Below are 18,583 nucleotides of genomic sequence, written 5' to 3'. Positions count from 1 at the left end.
TACTCATCATAACCATGCTCTGTAACATGGTTCATATTTAGCAGTTTAAGCAATGAAATGTATTTTGTGGGTTTTTTTGATATGTATTTTCAAACATCCACAAACAGAATTTCAAAACTCAAAACAAGGTGTATTTCATTCTCTTTATAAAGCAAGTTGATTTTAGACCAATTTCAGCTCCTATTCAACATCACCAGTATCATCTGATTTCATTGTGGTAACTAGATCCAGTTAGAAAATCAAGAGGAACCAAGAGCAACCAGGAACTGTTTTCAGCATCTTGTCACTATGACTAAAAAAACAAAACAAACAAAAGAACTAAGAGACATTATTTCTCACTCGTGTGTTTGAAAAAAGCTGATAAACTTTTCTAGGAAACATAGCAACTAACTGCATTTTTCAATGCAAACATCTAAAGACTGAGGTAAATTTCTATTCAGCTCATTTCTTTTAGTTTGCAGAGGGAATTCCTATTGACAGGTAATACAGATTGCAAGTATTTGGTATGAGTAGTGAAGTTCCAACTATCATCAGATAGTTTATTTGAAAAGTTATATAAACCTAACTATGGGGAAATAATTCCCCACTTAAGAGTTAAAAGAATGTACACACTGAATTTATGGATGAAGTGATATAACATCTGGAAGATTCACTTCAAAATAAGCAAAGCGAGGGAGGAGGAAGAGAGGCTAGTAGATGGGATATAGTGTGATAACTGGGTGTGAATAACTGTTGAAGCTGGATGTTAAGTACATGAGAACTCTATACTACTCTTTTCATTTCTGTATATGTTAGAAATTTTCCACACTTAAAAAAAGGAACAAAATTAAATGAAAAAAAAAAGTATACACTCCTGTCATCAACTTGCATATGTCTGAGAGCAAATGACTAAAAACTATGGAAAGCAAAAACTATTAATGCTAAAAACAGAATTTTATATACTCTTCAAACATAAAAAAGTTAGATGCTCAATGAAGGAAACAGAACTCTGAAATAGCAATAAGATTATTAGTTAAATTTCATCATTACTTGAAGCCATAATTTATCATGTTGTGTCAACATCACACTGCCGGGACTTCCTGATGGTCCAGTGGTTAAGACACTGAGCTTCCACTGCAGGGGGCACAGGTTCAATCCCTGGTTGGGGAATTAAGATCCCTCAAGCTGGGTGGTGTGGCCAAAAAATAGAAGGAAAAAAAAAAAAACACACTGCCATCAACACCCCCAATGAGACAGTCACTAAGAAAGTGATTTCTTTTTTTTTTAAGAAAGTGATTTCTAAACCATGAAACGACAATTATCATTAACTAAGACGACAAATCATAAGTATGAAAATCTAACCTCTCCAAACGAAAGAATATAAACCAAATAAATTACAAGTAATTTAAAGAAGGATGATTTTTTTAAAAAAGACTAGCAATATAGCTCAAAACAAAAACTACTTTCATTTCCCTCTCTTATGATAGCCAGGGTTAAGATATCTCATGCTTCTGGAAAGGCTGGCACAAAGCAGACCTCACAGTGGATTATAATATAAAGTAATATAAGGTGTTATGTTACCTTTAAAACACTCAGATCAACATGCATAACTCAAGAATATGAAATTATTTAATGGAGACGCACCACCTACACATATGGTAAAACTTTTCCACTGTGTGCAGGTAGATCATTTTAGGCAGGACTGAATGTGTCCAGATTCTTTATTTGTAAGGCATGGAAGACTCAGAATAAAGCCTCAAGTGGTACTGCTAATACTATAAAGACACAGTGCTTATTAGCAAGATATAGGGAAGTTATACGCCACATTTTAGAATACAACTCAAGAATAGGACATGAAAATCACTTTCTATTCTCGATCCTTAAAGATCCTGTGTATTTTTTGTAATTATTGCAAGCATTGTTTTTTTAAATTGTGAAGTATCTCATACATTATAGGAGACTATATACATATGTTATCCATATGCAGATATAGACACACTACACACACATATGACATGTTATTTAAAAAAAAAAACAACCCATGAACCAACTACCCAAATTAAAAATTACAGAAAGTATTAAACTTTTCACAAATTTACATGACATTCTTACACAGAGGACATGACAATAAAGAGACAATCAGACCATTTTTCTTAAGATATCTCCATTATCTTACTGAATCCTGTAATCTGTACTATTAAAACACCTTTCTGAATTTCTTTTCTTTAAAAATTCAGTAATTACTTTTAATTTCCAGTACTAGATTCATGGGTAGTCTGTCAAATAGCTACTGGATTTCATCCCAGAAGTGTTGTCTATATACATGCATATCCAAAATGACATTAAGACCTTTTTACATAAACTCACTATAGAAATATATCCAAGACAAGATCAGGAATGCTACCAACATTTGCCTCCTTTTCAAACCAGAGTTTCTTCATCCCAAAATATCAAATGATATTAAAACACATTTTTTAAGCTACAAAGTTGCATACAGAATGTGAAGACTTTGTAACTTCCTAAGAATAATAGCAAAACCTCTCTGCAACTAAGTCACGAAATCTCAACTTCTAGGAACATGCTTCAATCCACCTTGCCCTTTAGAAAGCCCCCACTATCACGCAATTCATAGCTTCAACAGGATTAGAATAGCTTCAAGGACAGAAGCCATATATTATTCATCTTTGTGTCCCCTGCATAAAAATAACTCAATAACGTTTGTTATAACTAAGATAAATGCCAGGAGATGAGCTTCAAAACACCTCAGTCCCAATGCAAAACTGGAAAGAGATGAGTTTGAGAATACAAATTATTATAATGAAAAAGAATAAAGCTATAAACATTTGTGTTATATTCTCTTATCACCTAATTCAGAATCATGTATTAACACTGGAGAAATCAATCTGCAAAGAATAAAGAATAAAAAACAAAGAATAAAAAACAAAGATCTTAAAGTTCTCCTTATCATCAGCATGCTCAAACACTGTCAAAGAACCTCTCACCTGAAACTCGTACCAACATCTCTACCCCCAAACAAAGCTATTTTTTTAAAAAAAAGCTTTTAAATGAGACCTGAATATAAATTGGTTCTATCAATACTTCACTATAATTTAAGTTTCTGAAATTTGTATGCATAATTCGTGCGACTGTGCTCATGCTCATTTTCTACAGTGAGGGTTTTTTCAACAGATTCTCAGAAGAATAAGTGACCCCAAAAAACTTTTAAGAACTGCTAATCTAGCAAATCAAAAACATTCCATTTTCCAAGAAATAGTTAAGTTGGCTTAATTCAAGTATTCTTCCCTCATATTCATAGAGGGGATCCTTAGTACAAAATTAGCCGCTGGAAGAATTTCTTCAGCCAAGCCAAAAAGTTCCAATATCCACAGGCACAAACATCAACAATTCCAGATCCCAAAAACAGTTTACTTGGAAATGCCAAAAGAAAATGCAAAAGGTGGCACACTGTACCACAAACTGGTCACCCTGTTAGATGCTTAAATACACCTGTATCCTTCCATATTAAAATGTCTGGAAGATCTAAATTCCCTCCAAACTGAATAGGCTTTTTAGGAAGGTTTTCTAGTTTCAACTCCACACTGACCTGTGAGCCTCACTCGACTCAATACGTATCACTGTCTCAATATTTATCACTGTCAAAGACAAATCCCCTCATATGTACCCAGGCTGTTTCAACAGGGTCACCTTGATTATTCCCACCCCAAGGCAGGGAGCATTTATTGAAGAGTTATTCAACAAATATTTGTTGAATGAATGAAAGAAGATCCTTCCTCCCTTAAAGTTAAGCTGTCAGCCCCCATGCAGCTGCTATGGTACAAGTTAAACATGCCTCCCTCAAACATACAAGCTAAAGTGTCAGAAATGCTATGCTTCCTCCATAAGCAGAAAGTAACAGAGTCATGGAATACCCATTTCTCACGGGCTAACCTGGCAAGGACAACCTATGTTCTGTCTGACACAACTGATCTCTACCGAATACCATCCAACCAGTCAATATGCCCCTATCTTTCCAATAAACTCAGATCTGCCTGACAAAGACCTCCCGAGACGCCATGGTATGGTGAATATACTACTGAATTAGTAGTCAAAATATCTGTTATAGACCCAAGTTTGTCACCAATTTAACACATGACATTGGAAAAATTATCTCTTTATGCCTCAATTTGCTATTTGGTAAAATGGGAGGAAACACCCATCCCACCATTTTCACAGAGATTTATTTAGGATCACAAACAAACTGCAAGAGCATTCTGAACAATAAAAAAGCTTTATTCCATTATAAAGTGTTAATATAAACTCAGATCAACAAGAAGGCCATCCATTCTTTATATCCTCATAGTAATTGTTCAAGTAAAAATGTTCTGGGCCTTCACATCTACACAGTTCACCCTATTCTGAGGAACAGACTATTCTTAAGAATAACTGGCTATGACAAGTTTCTCCCATCCCTGACCCCACATTTACATGCTGTATTTCTAAAATACTGCCATGACTTCTCTTTCCCAGCAAGTATTAAGGCACTCCCAAACCCTAAAATACACATACATATCAACCAGCAGGGAACACCCCAAGTTTTATTTTTAAAATAAACTAACTTATAAGTGGAACTCCATTACACTTATACAAATACAAGCAAACTCTTCCGGAACACTTTCCTTCCTCGCATACACACACAAACACAGCCGCTATACACCAACATACCATCTGTCTTCTAGACCAAAAACATGTCTTTCAATGCACAAATTAGCCAGTAACATTTATTAAACTTGTAACACTGAGATCATTCTATCCTTCCTACATACAGTTCAGCGTGTCAGGGACACCACAGATCTGATCGTACACGTAAACTACCCTCAGAAGATCTTTCCTCCTGCCGCTCTTATCCCTTAAACGAAACAAACAGGACTATGGGGGATGCCCCAATCCTACCTCCACAACAAACTAACCTGTCAGGGGCACAGCCGACTCCGCCTCCACTCGCTTACTTTCCCGCCCCCTCCCCCAAGCCAGGAGTCCGCCTGTCAGGGACACCCCTTCACCCCCGCCAGGAGGGACTTCCCGGTAAGCTCAGGATCCCCTTCCCTACTCTCCCCTCCCCCATCCTTACCACCGCTCTCCCGGAGGTCCAGGTCCGGGAGATGACAGTAGCTCCCAGGAAGCCAAGGACTAAGTCGCTGAGGGAGTACCTAGGCCCAAAGGCCTCCCCAGGCGGTTCTACTCACCGTGTCAGAGGCCGAGGCCGAGAGAGATGAGAGTGCAGGGAAGTGGGGAAGAGGGGGCGGCCGCCACCAGGCTCCTCCGCTTCCCTTGGTCCACAGCGGATCCCTCCCGCTTGTCAGGAGGCGGCCAGCGGGTGAGCGGACTGGCGGAAATGCGAGAGAGGAGAGGGGAAAGGCGTGGGGCTAAGCGGGGGAAACTAAGGGGAGGCGGGTCCCGCAACCGAGACGAGGATCGTCTCCCCCTCCGCAAAGCGAACCCAAAATGGCGGCGGGAGCAGCGGCGGCAGAGCGGCGGCGGCGGCAGCTCCTTGGGAGGGAGGGAGCGAAGGGCGCCTCGTGCCCCCCCACCTCCCACTCCTCCCTCCTCGCGTTTTCCCCCTTCGTCCTCCCCCCCTCACCCGACCCGGGCGGCGGAGCGCGCACGGCCGCCCGCACGCGCCAGAGTGTATCTGGGCTCGTCGCTCGCTGCTCCCACCAACCACCGCCTTCGGCCGCCTTGCGCGCCCGCCAGCCAGTACGCACTCGCTCTGGGGCGCCTCCTCGCACAGTCCCCCACTTCCCCTTGGCCCCTGTCAAGCCAGCTCTACCGCGGGCCCTCACGCGTACCTTCGGCAGCGAGAGCCCAAGCCTCCTCCTCCGCCTCCTCTCCTCTCCTCCCCCCCTTCCCCGCCCCCACTGCCACCAACCGCCGCCACTGCCGCCGCCGCCTCCTCCTCCGCCGGCCCCCCCCCCCACAAACCCTCCACCCCTCGCGCGTGCGCCTCCCACAATCCCCCCGCGGGACTGTTCCATTCCTGTCGGCTGCAGAAGCGGGGGAGAAAACGACAGGCGAAGACGGCAGAGATTGCTGTTAGGACAGGAGTTACCCCGAGTGGCGGATAGACACTTATGACTACTTACCTCGCTGGCCGCGGCGCCGCGACGCCGCGGCTCCCTTCCCCTGCCTCGTCCTGGCCGCAGTGAGCTGGTTGGGGGCGGCCTAGCGCCCCTCCGCTGGCCGGTGGTTGGAGGCCGCGGCGGCTGCGCGTTGAGCAGCTTCCTGCCGTACGACCCGAGCTTGAGTCTCTGCTGCGGGACGATCGCCGAGCAGCCAGCGCTTGACAGTGTCTGAGGTTTACCGGGTCGGGAGAGCTGGTCCGCGACTCTCGGTGAGGAAGTGAACCGGCACGGGGGTTGTACCCATGAGGGAAAGGAGTGGGACTCCCAGCCTCCATGAGGTAGGGAGTGAGGACAGTAGGGCCGGCAACCCTCCTAGGGGGCTTCCCTCCGGGCTCTGTGTTGCGGACCTAGGACCCAAGAAGGAACCGGCTCAGTGGTCGGCTTTTTCTTTCTTCCTTTTTTTTTTTAAACCCAGCTTAGATTTTCGAATTTCACACCACTGTCTGTACGCGATGATGTTTTTGTGCACTTTTACACAAACCTCGTGGATGGATGATGCATTTTCAACCTCATTAGGCAGCCTTATGTTAGAGGATAAGGACACCATATATTTCAAGTTCAGGTTTGGACTCGATCTCCCGTGTCTTGTGTGTCCTTCAGAAAGTTATTCTTCTTAGTTCCTTATCAACAAGAAACGAAAAACTGAACATAAAAATTAGTTAACTCCAAATCTGCCTTCAGGGTTGGTGTGTGGTAAAATTATAAAATATGTGTAAAGTAGAATTCGCTCCTAGGCACAGGGAAAGTGCAGAGAGTTAACGTTATCGTTCACAGTACTCTTGATGTTGATAAAGTTTGTGGGTGTAATTGGTAGTTTGTGTTCTATTCTTCCAAATCGTTGGTAAAACAGTGCAAAACTAGGTCTGTCAGATTTCCGTGGTTACTGATACTTGTTTCGCAAAACTCTGCATGAACATTTACTTTTTCTTGATGATTGAATTCAGGAGAACTATGGACTATTAAAATCCACGGATAATTCCAAAGCTTTCTTCTATTCTAGTAATCGTTAGTTTCACCCAGTGGGTAAACTGAATAAATTAGGTGACGGATCCACTTGGGTTTCCCTTTTCCTTCACATCTGTGGACTTGTAGGGATTTGGGAATAGTTTGAAAATCACTGTACTAGCTTAATCTCAAAGGCCTATTCAAGCTCTAAAGTTCAAGTAGACACTCCTAAATTTCCCCCTTAACATATTATATTTCAAAATATGGATCAGGTTTTATTTGTTTGCTTTTTTTTTTTTAAGGGAAATCCGCCTTAATTACCTCACTATATATTTGCTTTTCCTAACCTTAAGTCCCAACTTTTTCATGGAGCCATTTAGGAGCCATTGATCTTTTTTTTTATTGTGTCATGTATGCAGGTGTGTTACCCTGCCAAGAACACTTTTAATTTGAGGTCAGGGACTATGTAACGTTTCTTTTATATTCTTTTGTAGTCTAGTGCAAAGCAAGTCATGGAAATGTTGAACTGAATGTTAGATACTTAAAATATGAGAAGAGAAAGAGAATTAACATTTGTGGAATACCATGTCAAGAGAACTTGTGTTCCTGTTTAATTCTTATACAACACTTTGAAATAGATCATCTTACCCCATTTTACAGATGAGAAGCCTGAGGCTCAAAGAAGTTGGGTAACTCTTTAGACTTCAATTTGCCTGTCTCTTAAAAACTTAACTTTTTTCACTATACCACATTGCCTTCATAGTAAATTTCTCATTAGCAACATAATTGCATATGCTAAAAAGAAAAAACACCTTTAATGGAATTCCACTACACTTGTATATAAAGAAAGTTACTTACAGTCTCTGTCTTTAACTAGCTTTGGGTAACTGCACTGATTCATGAATTGTCAGCTAACTATAGACAAATAAGATCGTATTCAGTTCTTTTATGCTCCAGTGCCTACCAGAGACTAAAATATATTAAGTGCTCAATAAAATGACCTTATTGAATGAATGAACCCTGAATTATTTGAACCAAGGATGGTATGGAAAACAGAATATTGGTTCCTCCCCAAAGATGTCCGTGTCCTAATCCCTGGAACCAGTAAACACATTATGTTACATGGCAGAAGGAAATTAAGGTTACTAATCAGCTAACCTGAAAATAGGGAGATTATCCTGAATTATCTGGTAGACCCACTGTAATTACAAGAGTTCTTTAAAGGTGGAAGAGGGAGACCAGAGACTCTGTCAGAGTGAGGCAGTAGGTCATAGACTTGACCAACTCTTTTAGGCTTTGAAGATGAAAGGGCAACCTCTAAAACCTAGAGAAGTCAAGAAAACAGATTCTCTCTTAGAGCATCCAGAAAGCACACAGTCCTGCCGACATTTTGATTTTGGACTTCTAAACCACAGAACTCTAAGATGACAAATTTGTGTTGTTTTATGACACCAAGTTTGTGGTAATTTGTTACAGCAGCAGTGCATGTTGGATCTGTTTCTTTTACTTTAACCTTTGTTTTCCGCTGTTGTTGTTCACTAAAAGGATACTGTCTATACATAATGGCCTGCCTCGGGGAACCGGCCCCAAATGCCTGAATGTTAAACCAAAGGGAAACATTTGGTTTGTTCAGGGAAACATCCGGCCCCTGTCCACCTGTGGATGGCTACAAGAAAGAAGAAATTAACACCTCCTCTCCCCGAGGCTGGCCATTCCAGGTGATATTTGCAAAACTTATGGCCTTTTTACTTCCTCATCTCCTCCCCTTCTCTGTGCTGTGAAAGAAACTGGCATCCAAACCCGGATAAGACAGTTATTTTGAGACTTTAGTCTGCCATCTTGGTCTGCCGGCTTTCCGAATAAAGTCATATTCCTTGCCTCAACACCTTGTCTCCGACTTGTTGACCTGTCATGCAGCGAGCAGAGCGAGCTTGGACTCCATTGCTGGGTCATTTGGTAAATCCACATTTAAACTTTTGAGGAAATACCAAACAGTTTTCCAAAGTGGCTGCACCATTTTACAATTCCAGCAGCAATGTATGAAGATTCCAGTTTTTCTACATCCTCCCCATTACTTGTTATTGTCTGTTCTTTTTGATATTAGCTATCCTTGTGAGTGTGAAGTGGTATCATACTGTGTTTTTGATTTGCATTTTCCTAATGACTAATGGTGTTGAGCATCTTTTCATGTGCTTATTGGCCATTGTGTATCTTCTTTGGAGAAACTTTAAGTTCTTTGCCCATTTTTGAGTTACATTTTCTTTTTATTGTTGAGTTGTAAAGAGTTCTTTGTACAATATATTATGGATATAAGTCCTTTATTAGATATATAACTTGCAAATCTTTTCTGCCATTCTGTGGGTTGTCCTTTACTTTCCTTTTTTTTTTTTTTTTTTTTGGCTACGCTAAGAGGCTTGCTGGATCTTAGTTACTCCACCAGGGATTGAACCAAGCCCTGGCTATGAAAGCACTGAGTCCTCACCACTGGACTGCCAGAGGATTTCCTGTCTTTTACTTTCTTGATGGTATCCTTTGAAGCAGAAATTTTTAATTTCGATGAAGTCCAAGTATCTATTTTTTTTTATTTTTGTTACTTCTGGCATCATTAAGAAACCATTGCCTAATCCAAGGTCGTGGAGATTTATTCCTTTATGTGTTCGAAGAGTTTCATAGTTTTAGCACTTTGATTTAGGTCTGTGATGTATTTTGAGTCAATTTTTGTGTGTGATGTGAAGTAGGGTTCCAATTTCATTCTTTTACATGTAGATATTCTACTGTCCCAGCAACATTTCTTGAAAAGAAATGTGCTTTCTCCCATTGAATTTTCTTGGCACCCATGTTAAAAATCAACTGACTGTGATATAAGAGTTTATTACTGAATTCTCAACTCTGTTCCATTGATCTGTAGACATGGGTCAGACATATGATCTATAGGCATATGCTAATACCACACTGTCTTGATTTCTGTAGCATTGTAAGTTTTGAAATCAGGAATGTGAGCCCTCCAACCTTGTTCTTTATTTTTCAAGGTTTTATACACTATTCTGAGTCCATTGCATTTTCATATGAATTTTGAGATCAGCTTGACAATTTCCATTAAAAGGGCTGCTGCGATTTTGTTGATAATAATATTTGTTTAAAAAAGAAAGAAAGAAAGAACTGATGATGTTAGTAAGCTGTGTTGTCAATGAAACAGTGGTGTTATAGAATAACAAAATAGTTACTCTTGAAAATATAAAATCTAAAAACGATAGGTGAGGGTTTCCCTGGTGGCGCAGTGGTTAAGAATCCGCCTGCCAACGCAGGGGACATGGGTTTGAGCCCTGGTCCGGGAAGATCCCACGTGCCGTGGAGCAACTAAGCCCATGCGTCACAACTACTGAGCCTGCACTGTAGAGCCCGCGAGTCACAACTATTGAAGCCCGTGCGCCTAGAGCCCATGCTCCGCAACAAGAGAAGCCGCCTCAGTGAGAAGCCTGCACACCACAACAAAGAGTAGCCCCCACTCTCAGCAACTAGAGAAAACCGGCATGCAGCAGTGAAGACCCAATGCAGCCAAAAATTAAATAAATAAATTTATTTTAAGAAAAGATAGATGATAGCTGGAGAGTATTGATGAGTAATATAAAGGACTTGTATGATGATTGCTTTGAGAAACTGAAGACATTTACCCTGGAAAAGAAAAAATAGGGGACATAACTACCTTCAGTTTATCACATGGAAGGTAGCTTGTAAAACCAAAGAGAAAGGCTGGGATAGTGAATGGAAGCTACAAGGAGACATTTCACCTCAGATTGTGAAAGAACTTTACATAAAAGCAGGACTGCTTTGTGAGTTCCCCATCAGTGGAAATGTTCAGGCACTTGATAATTGATAATACAATATACACAGTGACTAATGGCAAAGGCTGCAGAGTCAAACATAGGTTTGAATTCCAGAACTGTCACTTTTAGGCTATATACCCTCGGGCAAGTTAGTCTGTCCATCCCTATTTTCACATGGATGTAATATCTACTTCATAGGATTGTGTTGTGAGACAGTGCCTATAAATTGCTTAATATAGAGCCTGTTTCTGAAAAATACTATTATTATTATTCAGATCATTGTAGCATTAATTCAGTTCTTGAACTAGATCACCTTAACCTGAAGAATTTGATTCTCCTCACACAATCTGTACACAAATGTTTCATTGCAGTTTATTCGTAATACCCAAAACCTGGAAACAGCCCAGATGTCCTTCAATGGATGAATGGTTAAACAAACAGGCACATTCATACCATGGAATAGTACTCAGGATTAAAAGAAAAACTATTGATGCATGTAACACACAACCTAGATGAATTTCCAGAAAATTATGATGAATGGAAAAAGCTGATATTAAAAGGTTGCATACCATATGATTTCATTTATATAACATGCTTGAAATGAAAAAATTACAGAAATAGAGAACAGATTAGTGGTTGTCATGGGTTAAGGAATGGGAGGGTTGTGGGAGGGAAGTGCTGGAGGCTGTAGAAGGGCCACATGAGGGATCCTTAAAGTGATGGAAATGTTCTGTATTTTGACTGTATCAAGGTCAATATCCTGGTTGTGATATTGTACTATAGTTTTGCAAGATGTTACCATTGGAGGAAACTGGGTAAAGGATACATGGAACATGTATTATTTCTTTCACTTGCCTGTGAATATATAAATATCTCAATAGTAAATGTTTAATTTAAAAAATAATCTATGATTTTTGTGACCACTGAAGTGTTAGCATATAGCCTTTGGGATACCTTTCTAAGTTTGGTACAGGCTTTTTCTGACTTCCTTTTCAGTGTACACTTGGCCTATGTGACAGTACTTTTTTTTTTTTCTTTTTAAAGAAAGAGAGCTCTAACACTAGCCAGAAAGTTTTGTCAGAAGAGTGACAGAACTTTAAATACAATAGTGAATAAATGTCCCTTACAAGTGTACCTGAAAACACTTCAAAGGGTTTAAAGACTAAGGAATTATTTGTCTCTGGGATTTGTTTTATCCACACTTTCTTTCTTTCTTTTTTAAGATTTATTTTTTATTTATTTATTTTTGGCTGCATTGGGTCTTAGTTGTGGCATGCGGGATCTTCGTTGCAGCGTGCAGGCTTCTCTCTAGTTGTGGCATGCAGGTTTTCTCTCTCTAGTTGTGGCGTGCGGGTTCCAGAGCGCGTGGGCTCTGTAATTTGCGGCTCGCAGACTCTAGTTGAGGCACGCGGCATTAGTTGCCCCGCAGCACGTGGGATCTTAGTTCCCTGACCAGGGATCGGACCCGCATCCCCTGCCTTGTAAGGCGGATTCTTTACCACTGGACCACCAGGGAAGTCCCTATCCACACTTTAAACAAAGAATGACTGGGATTGGAGGGAGGACTCTGCTTCCTTGAAATAGTAGAAATAGACAACAGGTAGAGTTTCAGAATGATGACAGTTGAACAATATTAGAGAAGTGGGTTTTTTTTGTTTTTTTTCGGTACGCGGGCCTCTCACTGTTGTGGCCTCTCCCGTTGCGGGGCACAGGCTCAGTGGCCATGGCTCACAGGCCCAGCTGCTCCGCGGCATGTGGGATCCTCCCGGACCGGGGCACGAACCCGTGTCCCCTGCATCGGCAGGCGGACTCCCAACCACTGCGCCACCAGGGAAGCCCCATCAGTCAGTTTTAATAGGAAACCTGTCCTTTATCTGCCTTCCAGTTACAATGTGGTTAACTTGTACTCTGCAAATCGACATTCAAAGGATATGAAAAAACCGAAAGGAGAAATCATTACTCAATTTTTTCATAGTATTAGTGGCTTTGAACCTTTTTCTTGCAGTGCCCTGATTTGTATATGTCTTGGAATGTAGAATGAGCAAATATTCCATTCTTCTGCTTTCATTTGGCCTGTCAATAGGATTTTTTTCTACTTACAGATATTTTAAAGAACATGGAAAATGTGGTTTAGTCTGGATTGTCTACTTTGAGATCAGACTTTTGAGATTCACCCCCCCTTTTTTCTTAAAGAATCTTCTGTTATTGTTATATAAGCCGTGTGTGTGTGTGTGTGTGTGTGTGTGTGTGTGTGTGTGTGTGTGTGTGTGTGTGTGTGTAATTTACCTTTAAAAGCAGTAGGAAAATATTGAAGGGTTTTAAGAGCCAGACTTCAGTGGAAAGGATAGATTGGAGAAGTTCAACGATGGAGGCTAGTAGACCCAATGTTGTAATATGGATACAAGATGACAGGATACAAGATGGAAAGCTAGTCACATTTTCCTGACCAGCATTTCCCATAATCTCTAAAACATAGCCAGAGTAATGGCCTCAATGACCACAGGCATACCTGGAGGAAGAAGTAGTGACCTCAGGACCATGTCACCCACTCTTTCTAGGACACTACCTCCCTCCAGAGCTGCAGCCCACAGCTGTCTCATAACAGTGGTTGTACCAGGGCACATTGAGAAGATCTAGGGAGCAGGGTCGGGTAGGCCAGATCCTGTTGGAGTGGCATTGGGGTCTTGAGTAGTTTGGAAGTTGGGAAACTTGAGGTTAGGTAGAGGGCTTAGGGTTGGAAATCAGCTGATACAGAGGGTTAGAATTGGTATGAGAGTTAGCTGATCACGGATCGGGGAGGACAGTGTTGGAGGCAGGGAGTTGAGGTAATTGAAATAGGGGAGGATTGAGAAGAACTGGGGTTAAGAAAACTGAGCTGGTCAAAGATGGTGGTGTTGGGTACCAGGTGATGGTGGGTAGTGTTGGGCACTGGGTGGTTGTGTCAGTCGTTGCCAAAACTACCTCCAGGTTCTGTGATTCCCTAGGAGGACTCAGAGGTCAGCACATAGTCCTACTTACAGCTATGATTTATTACAGCAAAAGGATACAGAGCAAAATCAGCACAGGGAAAAAGCACGTTGGGCAAAATCTGGAGGAAACCAGGTATAAGTTTCCAAGAGTCCTTTCCCAGTAGAATCACATTAGACACACTTGATTCCTTCAGCAAAAACTTGTGACAACACGTGAAATGTTGCCATCCAGGGAAACTATCAACAGAGTCTCAGTGCCCACGGTATCTACTGGGGCTGGTCATATAGTCATTATCAGCCTCGCATGTCGTAAATTTCCAGACTCTCAGAAGGAAAGCAGGTGTTTAATGTAAACCATGTTGTTTGTATAAATAGTTGAGGCACAGTGACCCACTCTTACCAGTTCTGGGAATGGTGGGATCCTGAAATCCAAGTTCTGAGACACCAGCTAAAGGGCAACCTTGCAACCAGGCCTTTCTAAGGACAGCAGTCTTAGACTTGCTCTGTTAGCTTTTCTCTGCACAGTTGGATTAGGCAGCAGGTGGCGGTGGTGGGCGTTGGACAGTGGTGGACAGCAGTAGAGGCAGTGTAAGGCAGAACAAAGGAGAACCGTTGAAGAACAGGGAACAGAGGGGACCTCAACCCTGCCTGTGGCCTAGTAGAATTCATCCTCACGCCTGGGCACATGCTCACAGTTGCCACCTTACTGCACAGCAGCAGCCCTTCCACTAGCAGCCAGGAGAATGTTATTAATAGTATTTTGCAACAAGGGAAGTTCCAAGGGTTCCAAGGCCAAGTAAATTGGATTAAAATGAAGTCTCTTAACTATAGTTTTCCCCAAAGCCTTTAAATGTGTGAATATGTGCATATATTATAATTATTCAAGAAGTGAATAACTATATAGCATTTTCAAATTTCTTTGGCCAGAGAACATTGGTGCATTTTATGACTAGTTAGTATTCACCAAACTCATTTTGGGAACTGCTGCTCTAGAACTTTTGGTTTTCAAACACAGCAAAGGAGCCCTGCAATCCCACATGTAAATGTGAGGCAGGCCAGTAGAGACCGTGCCAGTCTTGTTCACCACTGTGTAGTCTGTATAGTGTGGGCACGTGAAAACACAAAACACATTTTTGAATGACTGAATTAAGGAATGCTTTGCATCTTTATTAAAAAGTAAACTTGCCTTTTCCGCGCTACCCAGACGGGGTCTGTACGGCGTTGTTCTGGATTCCCTTGTAACTTAAAGGGAAACTTTCACAATGTCCAGAGCCCTTGATGTCCTGCAAATGAAGGAGAAGGATGTCCTCAAATTTCTTGCAGCTGGAACCCACTTAGGTGGCACCAACCTTGACTTCCAAATGGAACAGTACATCTACAAAAGGAACAGTGATGGCATCTACATCATAAATCTGAAGAGAACCTGAGAGAAGCTTCTCTTGGCAGCTGGTGCCATTGTTGCCATTGAAAACCCAGCTGATGTCAGTGTCATATCCTCCAGCAAGCTGTGCTGAAGTTTGCTGCTGTCACTGGAACTACTCCTATTGCTGGCCGCTTCACTCCTGGAGGCTTCACTAACCAGATCCAGGCAGCCTTCCAGGAGCCGAGGCTTCTGGTTGGTTACTGATCCCAGGGCTGACCAGTCTCTCACAGAGGCCTTTTACATTAACCTGCCCACCATTACTCTGTGTAACACAGACTCTCCTCTGCGTTATGTGGACATTGCCATCCCATGCAACAACAAGGGAGCTCACTCAGTGAGTCTGATGTGAAGTTCTGCGCATGCGTGGCACCATCTCCTGTGAACACCCATGGGAGGTCATGCCTGATCTCTACTTCTACAGAGTTCCTGAAGAGATTGAAAAGGAAGAGCAGGTGGCAGCTGAGAAGACTGTGACCAAGGAGGAATTTCAGGGTGAATGGGCTGCTCCAGCTCCTGAGTTCACTGCTGCTCAACCTGAGGCGGCAGACTGGTCCGAAGGTGTGCAGGTGCTCCCTGTGCCTATTCAGCAGTTCCCTGCTGAAGACCGGAGTGCTCAGCCTGCCACTGAAGACTGGTTTGCAGCTCCCACTGCTCAGGCCACTGAATGAGTAGGAACAGCCACTGAGTGGTCTTAAGCTGTTCTTCCACAAACTCTTAAAATGGAAAGAGGTTGATGGGAAAATAAGCAGTTTCTAAAAGAGAAATAGTAAACTTGAAAACTAAAAGGAGATAGAATTCAGAGGAGTTTGTGTCATCTCTTAACCATACTATAAGCTCTGTTGGGTCAGGGACTGAACAGCTTTGTTCACCATCTTATTCACAGGCCCTGGCACATAATAGGTGCTCAGTAACTGTTGAATAAATGGGTGCGACTCTGTTGTTGTTGTTACTGTTGAATAAACGGGTGTAACACTGTTGTTGCTGCTGCTTTAAAGATTTTGGATGTAAGGTGAAAATTATTAGCCAAAATGAAGTAGGTGATTACCTGGAGATTTGATTTAGTTATGCTGTCTACTAGTGAATATTGAGAGTTGCATTTAAGTATTTTAAACATTTTTTAGCTCCCACATGATTAGAGTTTTTTAGTTAAATACTTCCAACATACAAATGAATAAATATAGCACACATGGTATAAAAATAATAAAGCAAATACTCATATCTATTATCCATCATTTGAAATAGATCATTACAATTCCTTTGTGTGACCTGCCCCAATCTTGTCCCTTTACCTCTTCCCTAAGGGTAAGCATTATTCTAAATGTGTGCTTATCATTCTCTTGCCTTTCTCTTTCAGTTTTATTACATATATGTGTATTCTCCAGATAACTAGGATTTAAGTTTTTGAGTTTCATATAAATTATATCATTCTGTATATTACAGTTTTCACTCAGCATTAGTTTTTGAGATCCATCTATGTCTTACATGTAACTGCAGTTTATTCTTTTTACTTTTGTATGGCATCTATTGCGTGACCATATCTCCGTTTATCCACTCTTCTATCAATGGACATTTGGGCTTTTTACAGTTTCTGATAATTCATATTCTACTACTATGAACATTGTGATACATATTTCCCAGTGTACATGTATATGTGTTTTTCTAAAATAAATACGAAGGAGTAGAATACCTGGGCCATAGACATGTACATTTTCAACTTTACAGATAATGTCAAATTTGTTTTCCAAGATATTTGTATTTATAATTCCACTGACAGTATAGGAAACTTCCCAGTGCTTCACAGCCTCTTTAACATTTGCTGTTGTCTTTTTCATTTTTCTCAATATGATGGTTGTGGATGGTATCTCATTGTGGTGGTTTTAATTTACATTTCCCTGATTTGTCATAAGGGTCGAACTCTTTCCATGGGTTTACTAGCCAGTTGTGTTCCCTTTTCTGTGAAATATCTGTTCGTGTCTTCTGCTCATTTTTTAAATCAATTTAAAGGCATTATTTATTCTAGATACTAATCCGTTGTGCAAATATCTTTTCCCAGTTGTGGCTTACCTTTTCACTTTTTTTTAAAAGTGCAGGGATAATGCTGAAAGGAATGACAAGGCTTATCTCCAGCGTCCATAAGGTGAGTCCTGACTGACCTAAGTGCTTTGTGTAAACTGTCTTTAGGTGGATTTCTTTTCTGGATTGATTGTATCCAGAATAAAATGCTCTGGAGAACTTCAGCTGACTAGTTTTGCTCAAAAGAACAGTCACGGGCTTCCCTGGTGGCGCAGTGGTTGAGAGTCCGCCTGCCGATGCAGGGGACGCGGGTTCGTGCCCCAGTCTGGGAAGATCCCACGTGCCGCGGAGTGGCTGGGCCCATGAGCCATGGCCGCTGAGCCTGAACATCCGGAGCCTGTGCTCCGCAACGGGAGAGACCACAACAGTGAGAGGCCCACGTACCGCAAAAAAAAAAAAAAAAGAACAGTCACAATTCCATTTCTCTGCCCATACACTTCACTCCCAACTGCCCTTTAAAAATCCAATAACAGGTCTTAGTAGAATAGTTGCGCTTGGGAATTTACCCTATCATAGGAGAACTGACTTTTTTTAAAGGAGATAAATAAGCTTAAGTGCAGTTGGGTCAATGATTATCATTATTCTCCATTTGGGTCAATGATTATCATCCCTTCATGAAGTATTTAAAAAAAAATAAGTTGCCGATTTCTTTTTTCTTTTTTTTTTTTTGGCGGTACACGGGCCTCTCACTGTTGTGGCCTCTCCCATTGCGGAGCACAGGCTCTGGACGCACAGGCTCAGCGGCCATGGCTCACGGGCCCAGCTGCTCCGTGGCGTGTGGGATCTTCCTGGACCAGGGCACGAACCCATGTCCCCTGCATCGGCAGGCGGACTCTCAACCACTGCGCCACCAGGGAAGCCCTAAGTTGCTGATTTCTGATAGTTGATAGTTGATTAAAATAATAAAATTATATGTAAGAAAGACTGTTCTGTTGCTTTACTTCATTCTCTCATTTATTTAGCAAATAGTTTTTCAGCACCTTCCTTATGGCAGATACTCAGGATTCTAAGATGACTCATTTCACTAATAATGGTTACTATTTGGGTCTTTTTTGTTGTTGTTTTTTAAATTTATTTATTTATTTTTGGCTGCGTTGGGCCTTCGTTGCTGTGCACAGGCTTTCTCTAGTTGCGGCGAGCAGGCGCTACTCTTCCTTGGAGTGCGTGGGCTTGTTGCAGAGCACGGGCTCT

The 18,583-nt window shown here is 41.7% G+C and overlaps 2 protein-coding genes and 1 pseudogene across 10 annotated transcripts in view; 2 read left to right on the top strand and 1 right to left on the bottom strand.

Annotated features, from left to right (window-relative positions):
* ASH1L (ASH1 like histone lysine methyltransferase) overlaps positions 1–5,865 on the bottom strand; it is a 213,764-nt gene extending 207,899 nt beyond the window's left edge. For 2 of the 5 annotated variants that reach the window (XM_082834257.1, XM_082834255.1), the window contains exon 1: positions 5,223–5,587. The gene's annotated coding sequence lies outside the window, so the exon portion shown is untranslated. Of the gene's footprint in view, positions 1–5,222; positions 5,588–5,825 lie in introns of those variants that run through there. The other 3 variants (XM_082834256.1, XM_082834259.1, XM_082834258.1) reach the window with 3 other exon arrangements.
* DAP3 (death associated protein 3) overlaps positions 5,020–18,583 on the top strand; it is a gene marked incomplete at its 5' end in the record, with an annotated part of 30,442 nt that continues 16,878 nt past the window's right edge. For 2 of the 4 annotated variants that reach the window (XM_082834274.1, XM_082834273.1), the window contains 2 exons: positions 6,269–6,367; positions 17,405–17,456. In XM_082834274.1, coding sequence (XP_082690400.1) covers positions 17,415–17,456 — 42 coding nt within the window. Of the gene's footprint in view, positions 5,062–6,268; positions 6,368–6,400; positions 6,453–17,404; positions 17,457–18,583 lie in introns of those variants that run through there. The other 2 variants (XM_082834272.1, XM_082834275.1) reach the window with 2 other exon arrangements.
* Positions 14,449–16,014, top strand: LOC309979139 (small ribosomal subunit protein uS2-like; annotated as a pseudogene). Its single transcript has one exon. The product of its transcript is annotated as a small ribosomal subunit protein uS2-like (transcript).

Source organism: Leucopleurus acutus (assembly GCF_964270905.1).
Source record: "Leucopleurus acutus genome assembly, chromosome: 2".
Lineage (NCBI taxonomy): Eukaryota > Metazoa > Chordata > Mammalia > Artiodactyla > Delphinidae > Leucopleurus > Leucopleurus acutus.
The sequence above is the reverse complement of the archived record's forward strand: the minus strand, read 5'-3'. Positions and strand labels throughout refer to the sequence as shown.